This window comes from Diabrotica undecimpunctata, chromosome 3, assembly GCF_040954645.1.
Source record: "Diabrotica undecimpunctata isolate CICGRU chromosome 3, icDiaUnde3, whole genome shotgun sequence".
Taxonomy (NCBI): domain Eukaryota; kingdom Metazoa; phylum Arthropoda; class Insecta; order Coleoptera; family Chrysomelidae; genus Diabrotica; species Diabrotica undecimpunctata.
The window spans coordinates 79826114-79845351 of NC_092805.1; the positions used below are offsets into that span (position 1 = coordinate 79826114).

General features: G+C 31.0%; 1 protein-coding gene across 1 annotated transcript in view; it reads left to right on the forward strand.

The window, feature by feature from the left end:
- Nucleotides 1–19238, forward strand: part of LOC140436945 (pickpocket protein 28-like) — a 144078-nt gene that overhangs the window by 50287 nt on the left and 74553 nt on the right. Inside the window, exons 2-3 of the mRNA XM_072526126.1 lie at nucleotides 2452–2694; nucleotides 6446–6563. Coding sequence (XP_072382227.1) covers nucleotides 2452–2694; nucleotides 6446–6563 — 361 coding nt within the window. The remainder of the gene's footprint in view (nucleotides 1–2451; nucleotides 2695–6445; nucleotides 6564–19238) is intronic.

Here is a 19238-nt window from a genome sequence, read left to right on the forward strand (position 1 = left end):
AGCCACTAAAATATCTGGGTAAAAACCCGTTAAAAGTTATATGTTACAATTTGGTTTACATTATTTAGTCTTATATATTAGGATGTTAAAGTTACCAGTGGATATGATAACATGGCAACGTATGACTCCACATGAAGTTGCTGGTCCTGAGACGAAGTGTCTACGAGGACTTGATGATGGCAAACGTTTTGTCTTCATGACATAGCCCGTTTGGGTTTTTTATTTTATATACCTTTTATAAAGGATTTTAACAAAATTTTTTTATAAATAAAATTCTCTGTACGACGACTGTTGTCTGAAAGCCCAGTCAGAAAAAAGATTATAATGATCATCCGATAACAATTACAAGACAAACATAATGAACTTTCAATGACGCCGGCAACTTATTTTAAGACATTCGTGTACCTAATTAGAATAAGTTCACTGGTCAGTTAAAATTTGGATGTGTACCAAGAGCAACGTTTCAGCACACTCATTTAATTAATCAATATAATTACCGAAGTATATGTAAAAATGTTTTTGTCTGTCAAGTACTACATCCGTTTATTATTCTAATGTTAGAGATCACAGCCAAGTTACGTTGTAACGGTGTGTAACCACAAACTTTAAATTTGCTAATAAAGTGTTACAAATAAACAATAAGATATTCTTTGTGGAAATGTTTTACATAATCCACTACTACTCAAATAATCAGAGGAGAACTTTTATAAACCTCAATAACCGTTTCAGTGGAAACAATATGAACATTAAAGATTGCACCTTATATTGTCAAACACTTTCATCTGAGAAAGGTTGTTAGTAAGCGTACAGTCGTAACTACAAAATACAATAGTGTCCTGTAGAAATTTGGTTTACGCTAAATTGTTTCTTTTGTCTATGTTTTAGAACACGAAAGGAAAATATTAAGAACTTAAATGATAAAACCAAATTTTATCAGTACTTTTTAGTGCTGAAAATGTGATGTAAAATTCGTTATATTCTGCACTAATCGTTCCACTTTTATTTTAAAAAGTATGACACGAAGCAATTAACTATATGTTTTTAGGGGTGTTTACTTTTAATGGAGATGTGAGACTGCGACCTCAAGCAAGATCTTGTGTTCTTAACATGCCTGCTATGATGGTTTCTTACTAATTATCTGTTTTAAGTTTTTTAGAAAATATTTTCCCAAAGGTTGGATCTTTTGCAATCTACTTCAATTTTAATTTATTCCATCATTAAGCCGTTAAAAATATCGTATTAGTGTTCCTGTCTCATAAAAGGTACTTTTATATTGTTTAGCTTTTTCGACTACAATCTTGTTTCTCTTTATCCAGTGTATCCAGTCCTTTGGCTGTTTCGCCTACAATCTTGTTTCTCTCCACTCTTGGAATGCATACAAGATTACAAAATGTTTTTTGTTTAGTTTATTTAAGTAAATATGAAGAAAAACATGTTTCTCAACAAAAACAGTATTTCCAGTGAAACAGAGGCATTATGTCGCTGAAATTATATAATTGAAATTGCACATAAATATTTGGGACCCTTTTGTTATTGTCACTGGAAAATAAAAATAAAAAACTTACATCAATAAGCAGATAATAATGCTGATTTTAAATGGCACACGAGCAGAAGGAGAATGCAGTCCTTGCATGAGATACAATGGAAATAAGATTGAAGTCAACAACATTGGTCAGAGATCAATAAACATGAAAAAAAAAATGAGATATGAGGATCAAAAACGCAACGCGTTGAACATTACCATAAGTAAAAAAAACTCTGGTGCTTGTTTTAATAAACACTAAGAGGGAGGAAGTAAACAGAACAGCTCTTCCGCTTCTATGCCATAGTTTGCGATGAAGGTTGCATACCAATAAGAGCAAGGAGAGACAGATCAAAATAGAGTGCTGTTTTGTTTCCTTTTGGTTTTAGTATGAGTTCTATTCTTCTGGTTCATGTTACAAATTCATGTTCATGGTTCAAACTAACCTAAAATATATCTAACAAAAATAGAAGAGACATGTAGAGTGTAGATACTATTTTATGAACAAACAAAATTAAGTATAGCATCCTCACAAGGATAAGACTGTATATTAATAACAACTGTATTTTTATAATGTAGTTGTTTCTTCATCAGCAGTATGAACACGGACAATTCCAGTTTTTCTATCTTTGCTGCTAATTGATTCTATCAGTGTTGCTATGGGCCACCGTAACGAAGGTGTATTTTCACTTGTAATTAGAACTTGATCATTTGGTCATGGTTATAGTACCGGTGTCAGAACCCGACCATTCTTTATATAAATAAAAATTAATAAAAAAGTAATAAATCAAGTATTCTCGCTTTTTTTAGTATTTTCAGAAATATGTGGCAAAATATAGCGGTCAAAACTAAAAAAAAATATTAATAAAAATCTATGTTTTCTTTTTGAATATTAAAATAATTTTCATGTATAATTATTTTTGTTTCAGAATATTATGGGCAATCCTCATCCTGGGAGCGACTATTCTTTCGATATACTACATTATGGAAATTTATTACAAATACGAAGAAAATCCGTTTATTGTAAGTTTAGCCACGAGAGAATCCCCGATATATATGATTCCGTTTCCGGCAATTACGATTTGTCCAGTGGCGAAGTCTAATGCAGCTGATTTTAATTATACTGAAATTGTTCATAGAGTATGGGATGAAAAGAACTTAACAAAGACAGAGTAGGTATACAAATTGTTAAGACAAAAAGCTTTGTTTATTCTAATAGATTTTTAGATATCTCAGTATCTAGTTATAAATTTTTAGAAACTATAAAAAACATTATGGTATTAACAGATTTCTAATTATGTATGGGATCCGCTACATTTTCTACCATTCTTCTTTCTTTTTTGTAACAAGATTTTGCTTAATTTTTCTTGTTGCAAATTTTCCACTGCTTACTTTAATAAATAACGCTACATCTTAACGTATAATCCACAATCTAGCAAGAAAAATTTATGAAAAATCATGAAAATGTGTATGAAAAAAATTTTTAGTACCTACTACAATGATTTTTAGGGAATTTTTTGTGTATTTGATTAAGAATATTTCCGGTTAGAAGAAAATTCTGAGAGCTTCTCTCATATATTATTATATTAATGATTTTAGACAAGGCAAAAGGCTCGGGTCCGTTCGGAAAAATATTCCCATGAGATCTTTTGCATAATCACTTCCATGAGATATCCTAAAATAAGGTTCAAAAGGTCGCCTAGGCGAAAGTTGTTCAAATTTTTGAAACAAAGCTTCTAACTGGCGTTGAATTACTTTTTTTTCTACCGTAAAATGCTGAGGCTAGCGCCACGGAACTAGGACCAAAAGATATCGTCGTGATGGGTAGACATCGATTCACTTCTCTCGATCAATTCGTTTCTAGTTATCATATATTTACTCTAAGCAGGTTTAAATTAAAAACTGCAGAAATAATAACTAAAAAATAACAGGCATTTCAGTACCTTTCGTTAGAACCTTGAAGGAGGTCTCGCAGTTGTTAATTGTTGATTTTCTTTAGAAGTGAACGCACTCATCGCTGTTTTGATCTAAACGTCGTTGGGGTATCATATACCCCACCACACAGGTAAGTTAATATATTTATGGTAGTATTGTTTGAGTTGGGCATTCACATTTTTATATAATTTACGGTGAAATTATTTATTTTTAATGAAAATGTGAAATTTTATACATAAATTATTTATGTTTTTATTCTAGATTATGGCTTGTCGATATGAACGGGAGCAGACGAGGCTTCAAGCTTTATGGGACGATTCTCAAGACTATGATGTAGTAATTGGATTTGCAAGCGAGAATGAATCCGACAATGAAGACAACAGTAGCCACAACTCTGACAGCGAGGAAGATGCTATTGATTTAGGACAGTCGGTGGCTGATATAGAAATCGAAAATGAACTTTTGGGGCAAGGACAGGAGAGTCAAAAGAAACATTACGTAGATAAGGACAGCACTAAATGTTCTTCAACATGCTTTCCTATAAATGTAAGAACACGCTCAGTAAATATCATTACGCATTTACCAGGTGTAAAATGAAATGCAAAAATGGCGAAAACTCCCGTGGAATGTTTCAATTTACTTTTTACACCTAGTATAATGGATGATGTTGTAACTTGGACTAATATAAAAATAAGAAGGAAGTCCACTTACTACGATGAAAACCATCAGTATGTAGTTCGCGAAACCAATACAACTGAAATAAGAGCATTGTTTGGACTATTGTACTTGTACTTAGCTGGGGTGTTCAAGTCTGTTCGGCTTAATTTAGAAGATCTTTGGTCTACCGATAGAATCGGAATAAGCTTATTTAGCGAGACAATGACTTTACAACGATTTATTTTTTTACAGCCTTGTCTACGTTTTGGCAATATTGAAAATCGGGAAGAAAGAAAAAAACTCGATAAAATGACTGCAATTAGAGCAATTTTCGAAAAAATTTGTGAAAAATAGCCAAGACGTCTATACGCCAATCGAATACCTTACTATGGATAAAAAGCTGGAGGCATTTAGAGGAAGCTGTGATTTTCGCCAGTATATGCTGAAAAAGCCTGCACGATACGGATTAAAAATATTCGCTCTCGTTGATGCAAAATCATAATATGTTTTGAATTTAGAACTATACGTGGGATTGTTGCCAGAGGGACCCTTCCAATTGAGCAATAAACCTAGCGACGTAGTTCTCCGACTTGTAACTCCGATATCTGGAATCAAACGAAATGTAACATTCGATAATTGGTTCGCAAGTTATAAGCTGATGCTGAAGCTTTTAAAAGATCATCAACTGACGTCTACTGGAACTGTAAGAAAAAAAAGGCAAATAACTGAAAGTTTTATAACATCTAGGAACAGGCCAGTATATTCCTTAAAATTCGGATTTCAAGAGAGTATAACGTTAGTTTCACATGTACCAAAAAAATGAAAAGTAGCTCTTCTAATGCCAACTTTACACCACACTTCTGATATTGTCGATAATACTGGCGAAAGTAAGAAACCAGAAATAATTTCTTTTTATAATGCTACAAAATGTGGGATAGATGTGGTAGATGAATTGTCGCCTTCATACGATGTTTCACGTAATAGCAAAAGGTGGCTCATTTTGTACACGATACTCAACTATGCAGATATAAGTGCTAGAGTAATTTATCAACAAAATACTGGCGATTTTCAGTCAAAACGAAGAGAATTTTTGAAATTAGTAGCAATACAGTTACTAACAGAATACAAACAAATTCGGTCTACCAACTTAAGGCTTCATCGAAATTTACAATTCCATCCTGAAGGAACTGTAACAAATGATGAAGTGCAATCAGGTAAACTAATAACTGTAGCCAAAAGATGTAATGTTGGCCCGAGAAAAAATGACAGAAAGACTCTCTGAACTTTTTTGGAATATTCAAATATTTAGTTTGCAATTTGTTTCTAAACACTAGTTCCTTTTGATTTATATAATTTAGATTTAGATTTAAACAATTTATCAGGCTAATATTGAAGAAGAAACAGGCTTTAAAACGTAAATACAAGAAGAAAGAAGAAGAAGAAGACCATCAAATGATATTTATTAAAATTTTTATAATTTCGTATAAACACAATGGGCCGTTAGGTACACAAAATGTCAAAACTGACCATAATTTGTTATTTTGATTTTTGAAATGTTCCATTTTTTTTTAAATTGATTAATACATAAACATTGTAGTGCTAGTCTACAGTACCGCCTACTGTACTATTTTTTTTAAACAAATTGTAACAATCTCGGCACAGGCATTTAGGTGTTTTGGATCATTATGAACAAAAAAGGTCTGTTGTAAGTGTTCTCCAAAAATGATAGTTTTAGAGTTATAAATGATTTAAAACTAAATAAATCGCAAAATGACGATTTTCAAGGCTCAAAAACAAAAGAAAAAAATCTTATTTTTGAATTTACCAACAATTTGACATGAACCCAAGTTAAAGCCTTATTCTATCATTTCTCAATACGTATTTTGGGCTAATATTATTTTAAAGCATTGTTTTCTAATCGTTAATAAAGCACTTATTAAAAATTAAAAAGCTTGAACTTGAATTTAGTCACTTGATGATTTCCAATATAGTATTTTTACTTGTGTTTTTGAGGCTTTAAAATCGTCACTTTTCGTTTTACGAAAGTATTTAGCTTTAAATTACTTGTAACTCTAAAACGATCAACTTTAGAGAAAACTTTAAACCAAAAAAACCTAAAAAAAATTTAATTGCGCCGAAAAAATTGAATGTTTAAAAAAATTATTTTAAAAAATTTAATCAACACATGGGAATATTTTTTCGAACAAACCCGAACATTTTGCCTTATATATCTCACAGTATAAGAGAAAAGCAAATAATATAGTAATATAAGAGAAAAGTAAAAAATGTAAGTACTTAAAATGAACTTTGTAATGTATTTTTGATTTTTAGGACTGAGAATGCTCAATACATGTCGTTATTATGTGATATTGACGATGACGACTTCCTCGATTATTTTACCTACAACAAAACGTTTAACGCCGAAAAGTTTTTTGATACCATTACTTATGTAAGTAGAATTATACCGATCGTTATACCATATACACCATAACGACCATCATCAATATAATTATAAGTAGTCCATCTTTGGACATAGGCCTCCCAACCCTTTTCCATTCCTATTGTCGTCTGTCGTTACAGTCATCCACCTAGAGCCCAACGTGCTTCTTGATATCATCTACCCATCTCATCTGGGGCCTTCTTCTGCTTCGTTTATATTCCCACGGTCGCCAACTTAGAAGAATTTTATTCCATCGATCTTCTTTTTGTCTCATATTGTTTTCGGCAAGTCTCCATTTCAATGTTGCAACTTCTTGTCTAACATCCCACACTTTTGTTTTCTCTCTTATACACCTGTGTCTCTTTTTATCCATTAGTCTTATGTGCAACATTTGTCTTTCCATTGCTCTTGGGGTTTTTATGATTTTGTCCATGTTTGCTTTTGTAAATGTCCACGTTTGGGAACATAAGTGAGAACAGGGAGTACGCATTGATTGTATACGTTGGTCTTAAGATGCTGTGGATATTTTTTGTGTTTAATAATGTAGCTTAGTTTGCCAAATGCCGGAAATGCCAGTGTAACTCGTCTTTTTATCTCTGCTGTTTGGTTTTCTTGGTTAAGTTTTATAGTTAATATATATAATCTAGTCTGTATGAGTACAAGAAACCAATTCGCTAAAGATTTCTGCTTAGTTGAGGAGACATGTCGTGAAATGCAAATTTTAGATTCCCCATGTCTCTATTAACATCTTTATCAACGTCTGCTATGCCTTGCAATTTTTAGAAGGCTCAGATTAAGGCAGAAATCTGAATTTTCTGTCTGATTTAATATCAGATGTCGCTATTGCGTCCGTTTTAAAGCCATTTTATTGTTGCTTCTTAAAGACAGGAAAGATTTATTTTTCACGTTGAGAACGCCTATGAATATCTGTTCTGATGAGCTTTATTAAAGCGAAATACGTATAAACAGATACATAGACGCTTTGTACGTGAAATCAAATCTTGACTGTCTTTTTCATTCAATATATATAATCCTTAACTTGTTCTATTTCATCTTGTCTGATCTTCATTGTGATGTCTTCATCTGTATTTGTTATGATTTTGGTCTTGCTGTAATTCGTATTAAGGCCTATCTTTCCAGCTTCTACGTCCAGTTCTTTCATCATTTCAAATAATTCTTCTTTTTTATCGGTTATCACTGCGATGTCATCAGCGTACCTTAGATGGTTAAGCGTTGTCCACAAATGTTTATACCTGTTTCTTCCCATTCTAATCTTTTAAAAATATCTTCCAGAGCCTGATTAAAAAGTTTTCGTGATATTGTGTCACGTCTTACGCCTGTATTTATTTTTATTAATTTTGTTCCTTCATATACTTTAATTCTTGTTTTGGCTTCCTTATATATATATTGGCTATTAGGTCCGTATATCTGTGGTCAATTCTACTGTTAATCAAAGAAGCCCAATTGAAAGCAAAGAATAGCGTAAAATATCTTTTCAAGTAGAGATGAGATTTACATACGAGATACATGTGACAGAGAAAACACATACATAACTTTGGCTGCAGGTTTATAACTGGTACATAATTTTCGGTACAGGTCTAAAACAGCAGAAGAGTAGAGTATAGGAATATTCAGTAGTAGTGAAAATCTAAATATTAATATTTCACTAGAAGAATACATCTCTGTATTTTAGATAGACATTTATGCAATTTTGTACAGGAGAAATAAACTAATTAATTAGTTAATTAAGGATCAATATATGCAGACAGTCAAGCTATGGGAGCTTTTAAAAGTCCTAAAATGGACTCTAGGATAGTGTGAGAATGTCTAGAAGAACTCGTCAGACTGAAGGAATATAACAGTGTCACACTTATATGGGTTTTAGCTTTTTGGAGAATACATGGCAATGAAAGAGCTGACGAACTTTCCAGAAGAGAATCAGCTACGAAATCTTTCGATCCAGAGCCGGCTGTAGGAGTATTAAAAAGCACCGCCTACGACTAGTCAAGTAGATAGCAAGATGTATATTGGACCGATATGTACTAAAAGAATTGAAGTACCTACAGCATTATAACAAACTTGCTTATTGAACAAGCGCCAATCAAGAGACAACTGTATACAATAATATTATTTCATTGAGACTTAAACTGTCGACTTCGTAGCAGAGAACCTAAAACAGCCCACTATATCTTGCATAACTGCTCGACACTATATCGCAGACAAAAAATACTGTTTGGAAAGTACCAAGTGACTCCAAAAATATATACCGCCCATCATCTAGATCTGTACAAGCTGTTTCATGGGTTAAGAATTCTGGAATTGGTATCATAAATAAATGGAAGATGTAGAATGAGTCAAGTGTCTAAAGTAATATCGGTTTATAACAGATGACTGAAAAACAAAGGATCGTTGTACCATTGTACCATGTATCATCATTCACGCTGCCATAGTTATATCATAAGAATTATAACCACCACCATCATCGTTTCTCTTGTGAACTGTTGACTATACATTTCACTATTATCCATTTCTTCAGCTTACACTAAATTATTCAGTTAAAATATTGTCGGGATGCCATTTGATCTTGCATGGCGTGCTACACCAAATTTTATTATTCTAACCTGTAGGAGGGGGTCAACAGTAGTATAAATTTAAAATCCTAACTGAATTCCGCCGTCGTGTTAGCCGCCACCTGAAAATTAAAGCAGAACCATTTTGGCTCAATATTTCGGCCATTTTCGACTTTTCGACAAAAATGGTCACACGTGAAATTATTGCAAATACGATTGCAAATAGAGAATTATATTTTATAGAATTTTAATACAAATACAAGAGCGTCGATTTACAAACTAAACATTTATTCACGAGACAGGTTCGTTCCTGTTTATGGCTTGCTGCATTTTTGTTTATGTACATGTAAGTAATAATAAACGAGATAATTCGATATATATATATATATATATATATATATATATATATATTGTTATATTCATATTTTATGAGAAATAAAAAATTAGAAACCTATTTAAAATTTAAATTAAAATAAAAAATTTTATATTTCTCAACCACGAGCATATAAATTTTTAACGCCCTGTATATGACAAATTTTGTAAAAATAATTATAGCTAGTTTTAAGAGACTGTTTCGCAGAATGGTTTACTAGCCCCATGAACAATGTATTTCAAGAAAATAATTAGAGACGATTAGGGTTGATGGTTTAAGAAAGTGTTCCTCGCACTGTTCCTCGAGATATGCGGGTAAGGAACTCATTAGCCCGTACGGTACATAGTAGATAGTTAAAATCTACCTTTGTATTAAGATTCTCAAAAATAGAAAAGATTGTGATTAGTTGTAGAAAGTAGAAGAAGGATACGGAATTTATTTCTTTCTTGGAAATCCATAAAGACAAAAAGATACGTAAATTGAAAAATTTGTTTATATTAAGGAGAGAGGTAGTTTTGAAGTCGGTGAATGAATGAGGAGAGTGGAGCAGTGTATTTTGTTCGATTGAAAGGAGAAGTCCAGTTTTGAGTGCAGTGTACTAAAAAGGGAAAAGGCCAGTTTGTGTGTGAAAAGTTACAAGCATCATCAAAAAAATCGTGGAACGAGAAATAGGCCAAGTCGAGAGACGATATAAACTATTGTGTCTAAAGTATCTAGTATTGTGTTAAGTGAGTCAAAAATTTGAAAGATTGCATCAGGGGAAAATCCGGAACGAGTACGGTACGAAGCAGTGAAAGGAAAGGAGAACAAAATTTAGCAGAGGAGCAGAGACATTCTTGGGGGACGTGGACGAGTTTTCCTTTGATCGAAACACCAGCAAGTAAGGAAACGTGTTATGGGCGAAGACATTGTATAATCATCAGCAAATGTCAGTATTTTTCTATTATGATATGAATGTATTGTGTTTCGTGTTAAATACCACAGGGCATATGAAACTACATATTTCACTATTATAAAATATCCAAATTTCAATCAGTTTTGTTTATTATAAATCATTATAGTTGACGTTTTTTATAATACAATAATATTGATAAATAAAAATTGTTTTTATATCAAGAAAATTGAATATCGAGAACAAGTAGAAAGTTATTGATATAAACAAATTTGGAGACAAAAAGAAATAAGATTCTTTTTTTTGTAATTGTTATATGAAATAAAGATAGGAGAATAAATAAAATTTGCAATATTTAATATCGATTTCTTTTGTCTATCCCTAGAAGGAAACCACTGAGAAATATTTGAAGCCACAAAAGTAAGTATTGATAGGATCGTTCAGCCCTGAGATTTATATTTTATTTATGTTTTGATTTGTTTAATTATTGAAATAATTAATTAATTAATTAATTGAAGTAGATCTATATATAACATCTATAAACATCAATAGAGTCAAAGTAGATTATAATAATTCATACGAATTTATAAGTTTAACAAATTTGTCCCCCATTTCATATATTTAGCCATTCAATTCAACAGCGATAGCAGCTTTTGCTAAAAGATTTAATCTTTTACACATTTCGTGTAGCCCAGAGGACAGAAAAAGATTTTCGTTCATGGCCACCAAAGTAGATGGCACCTCTGTAAGGTAATCATTGCAGTGGTAAAGATTTAGGAGACATTCGTTGGACTTTTCGAGTTTGAATTTGTATCAGCTCGAATAAAACTAAAATGTTAGGATGCTAAAATGAGACATAACACTCTATTGAAACCGATTAGAGCACGATTCGAGTTTAACGAATTTGTCCTCCTAGTTTGGCTATTCAATTCAACAAAGCGATATCAGCTAAGAGATTTAATCCTTTACATATATATATATATATATATATATATATATATATATATATATATATATATATATATATATATATGTTAATGTGATATTAAAAGTCAGAGGTGCGCCAAGCAATTAATTAGCTAATTAAAAAATTAATTAAACTTATTTAAATGATGCAATTATGATTTTATCACACTATTTAATTCTCTTGTCTCAGGGTTATATTCGTGCTTCAATATCTATGCTTTACATATGATAGGTAAGGTCTAAAGAATACCGGAATAATAAAAAACATATATGATACATTATATATTGAAATAAAATTCACACTCAAATATCTTCAACAAAAAATATCTCATATAATGATTATACAATATAAAAATATATTATATACAATATAAATTAAAATTTCAAATTAAAATTGTTGTTCTAAATATCCTGATCAAAATATTTCTATCCTTTCCAAAGCAATTAAAAAAAACTTTGTTAATAAAGAAAAACTGACGAATGGTGAAAAAAAACTATCTCTCTGATGATGAGTTGTCCAAATCGTTGTTCCTTGTAGCCTATACTATCTATTCTTAGCAGTTCCCTAGGTAATCAGCAATCTTACAACAAATTATTGCTAGCCTCTCGTCTTTAATGATCTCCTTCAAATGCACGTATCGTTCAAAAGATGCTAGCCTCTTCTCCTCTCGATAAACTGAATCTCTCCTTCCGGCCTGAACAGTGACTCTTGAAATATATAAGTAGAAAATTATAACTTACAATATTTTACTGGATCAGCTTCCGTCAGATACACTTACTCCAAGAAAACTCACAAACATTCACTTCTAATGCTTACTATCACTTGGGAACCACCAAAGAACAACGACTGTTCGCCTTGCACCCTTGGAAAACAACTGATTATCTTTTTTCCCTCAAAAATCTAGCTAAACTCTCATTCTTACATACCTCCTCCACTTTTTTCAATCTCCTCCAATCAAAGCTCGTCATACGTATCCCCATCTCTTCATTTAGATAACAAACAACAATTTTACCTACAATTATAAATTTCCTAAAAACTATTGACATGCTAATCGGTTTCTACAAATTCTTAAGAACTAACGGAGAAATATAATTTCTAAATATTCTATTCTATTGTCTTATTCACTGTACAAGTCCATTTGGAAAACCCGCTCGCATTGTTCATGACTTCACTTAAGCTCACTCACGTCACCCGAATATATTTTACAAAGAAAATAATTTATGCATATCTTAAATTTTGTTTACTACATGTCATCCAGGATAATCGACTTTCATTTCTTCGAAATATATTTTATAGTTTATTAGTTGAATTATTTGAATTATTATATTTTGTACTTTGAAATATATTAAAAGCAAACCAATATTATTTTAAATTTTACATAGCTTAACAACTTTCCAGGATATTTTGAAAATTAATTTAAATGGTCTATTTAGTAATTTTTAATTTTATCTTTGGCTGATAAAATGAATCATAACAACATCCCCGCCTTGTTTTGAGATACAAAATTTTTTTTTAAGTGCAAAAAAAATAGTTTTTCTCAAACAAAAAAAAAATTCTCTTGTTATCATTTTATCCTGACCTACTTCTTTTACTTTTCGTAAAGATTCAATTTTCTGGGAAGCCTGTTCTTGTCTTAAAGCCATATCTTTCTCGAGCAGCTTCCTCACCCATTTAATACTACTGCCAAATTCGCAACAACACTTTGATCCCATTTTAGGATCGTACTGTAAACTGATCTGATCTAAGTTCTCTTTAGTTTTATTCGATATCGAATCCAGTTTAGCTGATCCTGAAAAAGCTTTCCTGTATGAGTTTTTGTACCCGATATTTTTTTGGTATGCGCAGATGAATCAGGTATTTAAGATTCTTGTTTCTGCAAGTTTTCTACATCAAAGCTTTATTTTAAATTCGAAAAAACAAATTTACTGGCTGTAAAAATTTACTTTACATAAGATTCTAATTCCACAATTTTTCGTTTTTTTTTCTCCTAAAAGTCTTAACAATCTGTCAATTTTCATGTTTAAACTTTCTTCTATAAATGTAAATTTATTTAGGCGATCCATAAGTCTTTTTTTGTCATTAGTTTTTATTTCCAGTAACATCTGCCACTTTTTCTTTTAAAATTTTACAGCTTCCAACTCGGAAATTAATTCCATCTCGCATACTTCTTTAAACACTTCCGTTTCAATTATATATTTTCCCTTTTCTTTTTCAAACCTGATTTTTCTTTTTCTTCTTCGGCTGAGCTTATCTCTTCTTTTGCGGAATTCCCCATTCCTTTTTTTAATTTTGTTTTCTCCTTTTTCTTCTTTCTCTGTCCTTGCTTGGTTGTCAAATTCATTTCCACCGTTTGTTCTTTGTTTAAATCATCATTTTTCCGATTCTCGTGTTTTTTGTCCTTTTCCGTATTTTCTCCACATTTTATTTTTTTTTAACCTCATTTTGTTCACGTGTGTTCACTGTCCATAATATTTCTTCACAAAATTCTGGATTCTCGTCCATAATTGCCATTTCTTCTGTGTCCTCATCCTTTATTTCTTCTTCTGGTTTTTCTCTATCTTCAATTTCCATTTGGTATTCCGAGCACCACGTTTCTACTCCTTTCGTTTCTCTTATGATCACTTCATTTTCTTCCTGCTTCCTTTCTGTTTTATCGTCGGTTGCCAACAATTCTTCTGTACCTTCTATTTCCTGTTTTTCTCTTGCCTCCACCTTGTTTTCCTGCTTTCTTTTCGAACTCTTCTTCTTTTTCTTCCTTCTTTTTTTCTCTTCTGATTGATTTTTTTCTTGTCCTTTCGGTTTATCCTCTACAGTCATATTGATTTCTTTATGTTTTTCCTGTTCAGTTATTCTTTCAAAAAAATTTTTCTATCTGTTCCCTTTTGTTCTTCTGTGTTGTCTGGTTCTGCTCTGATTTCCAGTTTATTTTCTGAAAAATTAATGGTGATATGTTTTTCACTCATTTCATCAATTCCCGCTATCATATCATAATTTAAATCTTCGATCACCACACATTGCATAATATAGACTTGGTCTCCCACTCTAATCCGTACTCTCAAACCTTCGTTTACTGTCGTCAATTTTTTATTGTTTGTACCCACTAAAGCAACCCTAGGAATCTTATACACAAATCTGTCCAAATTTAATTCTTTTACTAGTTTTTTATTGATTAACGATATCTCCGATCCAGAATCAATCTAAATTTTAATCGCTTTATGTTTTATAAAGGCATCTAAAAATATTAGATTGGAATTAGAATTTTGTCTTTCGTTTCCCGCCAACTGTATAAACTCTTTCGGGTGAAAAAATATACCGGAGAGTTTTTTACTTTTGTTTAGTGGATGCTTTATTGAAAATCCTGTCTGGATTCATTGCATACATCTTCTTCCTGGTTTTCTATTGCTACGTGATTCATCTTCCTTCTATTTTGTCGTTGGAAGCTCTGATTATTTCAGTGATTCTTGAAATATATAAGTAGAAAAGTATAACTTACAATATTTTACTGGATCAGCTTCCGTCATATACACTTACTCCAAGAAAACTCACAAACATTCACTTCTAATGCTTACTATCACTTGGGAACCATCAAAGAACAACGACTGTTCGCCGTGCACCCTTGGAAAATAACTGATTATCTTTTTTCCCTCAAAAATCTAACTAAACTCTCATTCTTACATACCTCCTTCACTTTTTTCAATCTCCTCCAATCAAAGCTATGCATATCTTAAATTTTGTTTACTACAGGTCATCCAGAATAATCGACTTTCATTTCTTCGAAATATCTTTTATAGTTTATTAGTTGAATTATTTGAATTATTATATTTTGTACTTTGAAATATATTAAAAGCAAACCAATATTATTTTAATCTTTACATAGCTTAACAACTTTCCAGGATATCTTGAAAATTTATTTAAATGGTCTATTTAGTAATTTTTAATTTTACCTTTGGCTGATAAAATGAATCATAACAATATATATATTGATATATGTATATATATATATATATATATATATATATATATATATATATATATATATATATTTATATATACATATATATATATATATATATATATATTTATATATACATATATATATATATATATATATATATATATATATATATATATATATATATATATATATACATCCCACTATCGTTTTAAGCTCTTTTCACGTTGCAGTAATTTAGCATCACCAAGAAATGCTATCATTTTCTATTTATAAGTCGTGTATGTTCGTTTAGTGTACCTTTGTAGGCTTGGCACCGTTGTCGGTTTTTTAATAATCCGATTTTTTTATAAATTAAATTTTTTACATCAAACCATCATTTTAACATTGGAAGGTAAAATTACTGTATTTGGTACCATTTTAAAGCCAATAGATGTTGCCAGTGTTAATACTTAAATAATATTTGAAAACATAAAAATATCGATCGGTTTGGGTTCAAATAAAGACATTGAAACTACCTGCCGACCGGCTGGGGTCAACCAACTAGTTTTTTATATCAAGGTTCAGTAGTTTTTATTGAATTTAGATATTTTTTCGCAGAGAGTTGTGTAGGGGAATATTTTACATATTTTAATTTCCAAGCTGTTTAATCGAAGCTATCAGTGAATAGTTTAAGATAAATATTAGATTTTTATGGGATTAGGTCAAAAATATTGGTTGTGATTGGGATGAGAATCACATTTTTAATTATTTAATGTTTTAACATTTTGATTTCAATTCAGGAAATCGTTCTCAAAAAACGTTTTTTGTACAAAATGTGTATACACATTTTTACATCATTTGTATAATAAACAAGGTTAAATATTGGAAATCGTATCGTTAAATATTAGTTAATTAAAAATGTAATTTTCATCTCAATATCGACCAATATTTGTGGCATAATCACATAAAAAAAATAATATTTGACTTTGACCATGCCATAAGAAAGTAGTTAACGGAACCTCGCTAAATAGTTTTAAAAAATCTTACAGAAATTTAAATTCTAAATAGTATGAGGGGTAGCCGACGAAAAATTCGTAAAGACGTACAGTTGATTTTGCTTTGTTTTTTTAAACAATCTTAAAAGGCAAAAAAAAATTTTGCTTATAAAACGTTTTGTATAAATTCTAAAGAAAAATAATTTAAATAAAAGTTGTAGACCATAAAAAGTTTTCTATGTAGAGAAATACCAAATTTAAATACATAAATAATTGAGATAATTCCAAAAAACCATAAACTCTAAGATATTATATGTTTGTAGTAATTTATAAATGTTAATAACTTTGTTTTTTGACTAACGACAGATAATATAGCTACTTGAAATTATGGCAATTGATGAGTTATTAAAGTGTGCTAAATATCAAGCAGATCAAAAAATATTTTACAATTTATTCAATTTGTTTATCACAGAAAGCAATTATTTAAATAACTGTACTTGTCCAAACTCGTATGACTCTATAAGTATTTTGTAACTTGCAATCGATTCTTTGCGCTTTCAGTTTTAGGGTATATTAAAAAAACTTTTAACATATTATTAAATTTTTTATTAAAAACCAGTTTGAAGAGGGGACTTTTTAGTTTTTAGACCACTTAACGTTTTTTTAGTTTCTTTGACAAGTGAGGATTCGGTTATTTCTTCATATGAGCTATGAACAATTGTCTAGTCAAGTCAACACTATTAGAGAAGTTACCTATACTTTTCCAGTAGTCATGCAGACGGTTCATTTTAATTGTCCCCATATGGAACATAAGCTCGAGAAAAGTCTTAAATTCTGTTTGTGTTGTCTCTTTCCAAAACGCAATCCTCGATTTTTCTGAACGACTTTGTGCAAGTATTTCGTCAGTCACTTCCACCATTCATTTAATCTACATCGTCCTCGCCCGATGCTTCTAACAATGATTGTAATTCAGCAGTGGTCAATCTACGTTTATGTTCACATCTACCTTTTTTAGATGTCGAAGGCATATTATTTACATCCATTTCTTTATAAATACTATAACTCACTTTTACGGAGGTAATTAACAATAAAAACGTTCTACTGGAAACTATCAACTTACGACTTCCAATACTATAAGGCCACTTGAGGCACAATACGTTTTTACTCAATAATAGTTCCTGTATAAGTAAAATTGTTTTTTAATGTGCTTCATTGGAGCACACTAGATAATATATTTCAGTTTTGCCATCACATTCTTCAGAGTATGTTTTAACTTTTTTAACTTTTCTATCGGCCTTTCTACTAGTCATGCTTCTTCTTAAAACATTGTAACATCTTGTACACTTTCTTCTCTTTGTATTATCTACATCGCTTTGCCTTAGATAGTATTTTTGGGTGTAACTGGTCATGAGGGTTACAACATTTCTTTATTTGTAAATGCCTTCGCGAACTCCAGTCTGAACTCAAGGATAGGTTGTCGCTTTTTTTACGTTTTTTATTATTTAGCAACTAAGCATTGACTACTGCGGTATTAAATATTAATTCCATTGCCACTTTCCGGTACCACTTCAGAATTTTGCGTATTGGGCTTTGGTAAGAAGCCACTTGATCACTAAAATCAACACTCTTTTTCTCCAAGTTATAATCGAGAATAATTTGAGGTTTTAGTACTTGTGTATAATTTTTCTTTTTATTTGATTAAACCAAGTTACAACTATTATGTTTAAATGTTGCAAGGATTAAAACTGGTCTTTTGTCGACCCATTTTATCACTCGTAAAATCAATAATGGGGTTAAATTTAATCGAGAGTAACTGGTTGCAACTTTTTTAATCGAGATTTTAGTTTTACACGTTTTTAGAGTAAAACATCTGCACATGAATAATTCGTTTCTTGAACAATGATTTCAATTCATCGACCAATATTCCAAAATAAGGTGTTATTACGTCGTCCGGAATATTATAAACTGGTTCTCTTTCATAAAGCATTGGAAATATGGTTTACACTTTATATTTAGAAAAATCTTTTACTGCAACTCTTGTTCGACCTAAACTAAATTAATACACAAAACAAATGAATCTATTTTTTTTTATAGAAATGCAGATTCCTGTTGGCTTTTTATCAGTGCGGCATGAGTCACTGGTGTCTCGTATATCCGGACCTCTTATCGCATTACAAACGTAATTCTTAATTAGCAGTGCGGTACAAGATACATTTATATCGTATAATCTGAAAGCCGTAATAAGACCATAAGACCGTATGTTATAAATAAATATATTCCTAAAAGAATTATCTTGAAACATGAAATAAATACACTAAAAAAGTGCAATATTAAGTGTTATTTAAAAAATGGTATGTCATTCACGGCGGGCGTACAGTTAAAAACAAAAGTTTTCAGTGTTCTATTGCTTGATTATTATTATCTGGTATTCTGAAAATGTTGACATTTTTTCCTGGTCTGATCTTTCTCAACTAACATCATCTTTCTTAATTTGTGGGTTGTGTTGTTCAGGTCTCTTTAAGTGTTTTTGTTGGTATCCATACTGAATGATCTTCTTTAGACAATGTACTAATGTAGTGTTCAAATGTGGCATTGCTTGCGTCATGTAGCGCTGATGTTAATTGTCTGATTAGTCGATTATATTTGTGTTCGTCATTAAGATTTCGGCTTCTTGGTCATCTACCTCTTGCTCTTCATTTTTCGACTATTAGTTGTATAATATAATTCGGAGTGTTACTTGTGTTTTCTTGATTTGGAATTGTTAATCGTGTAGCTCCATATGAAATAGTAAAAGATGAAAACGGCAGCATATTCATGCATAAAAAAAGGAAACGCGATAAAGATATCTGAAACAACTGTTTTATGTTATAAGAGATGAAATAGTCCGAAATTGCCAGGTGAACAGGGTACTATAAAGAGGAAGTAGAATTAGCTATGAAACAGCTTAAATGGG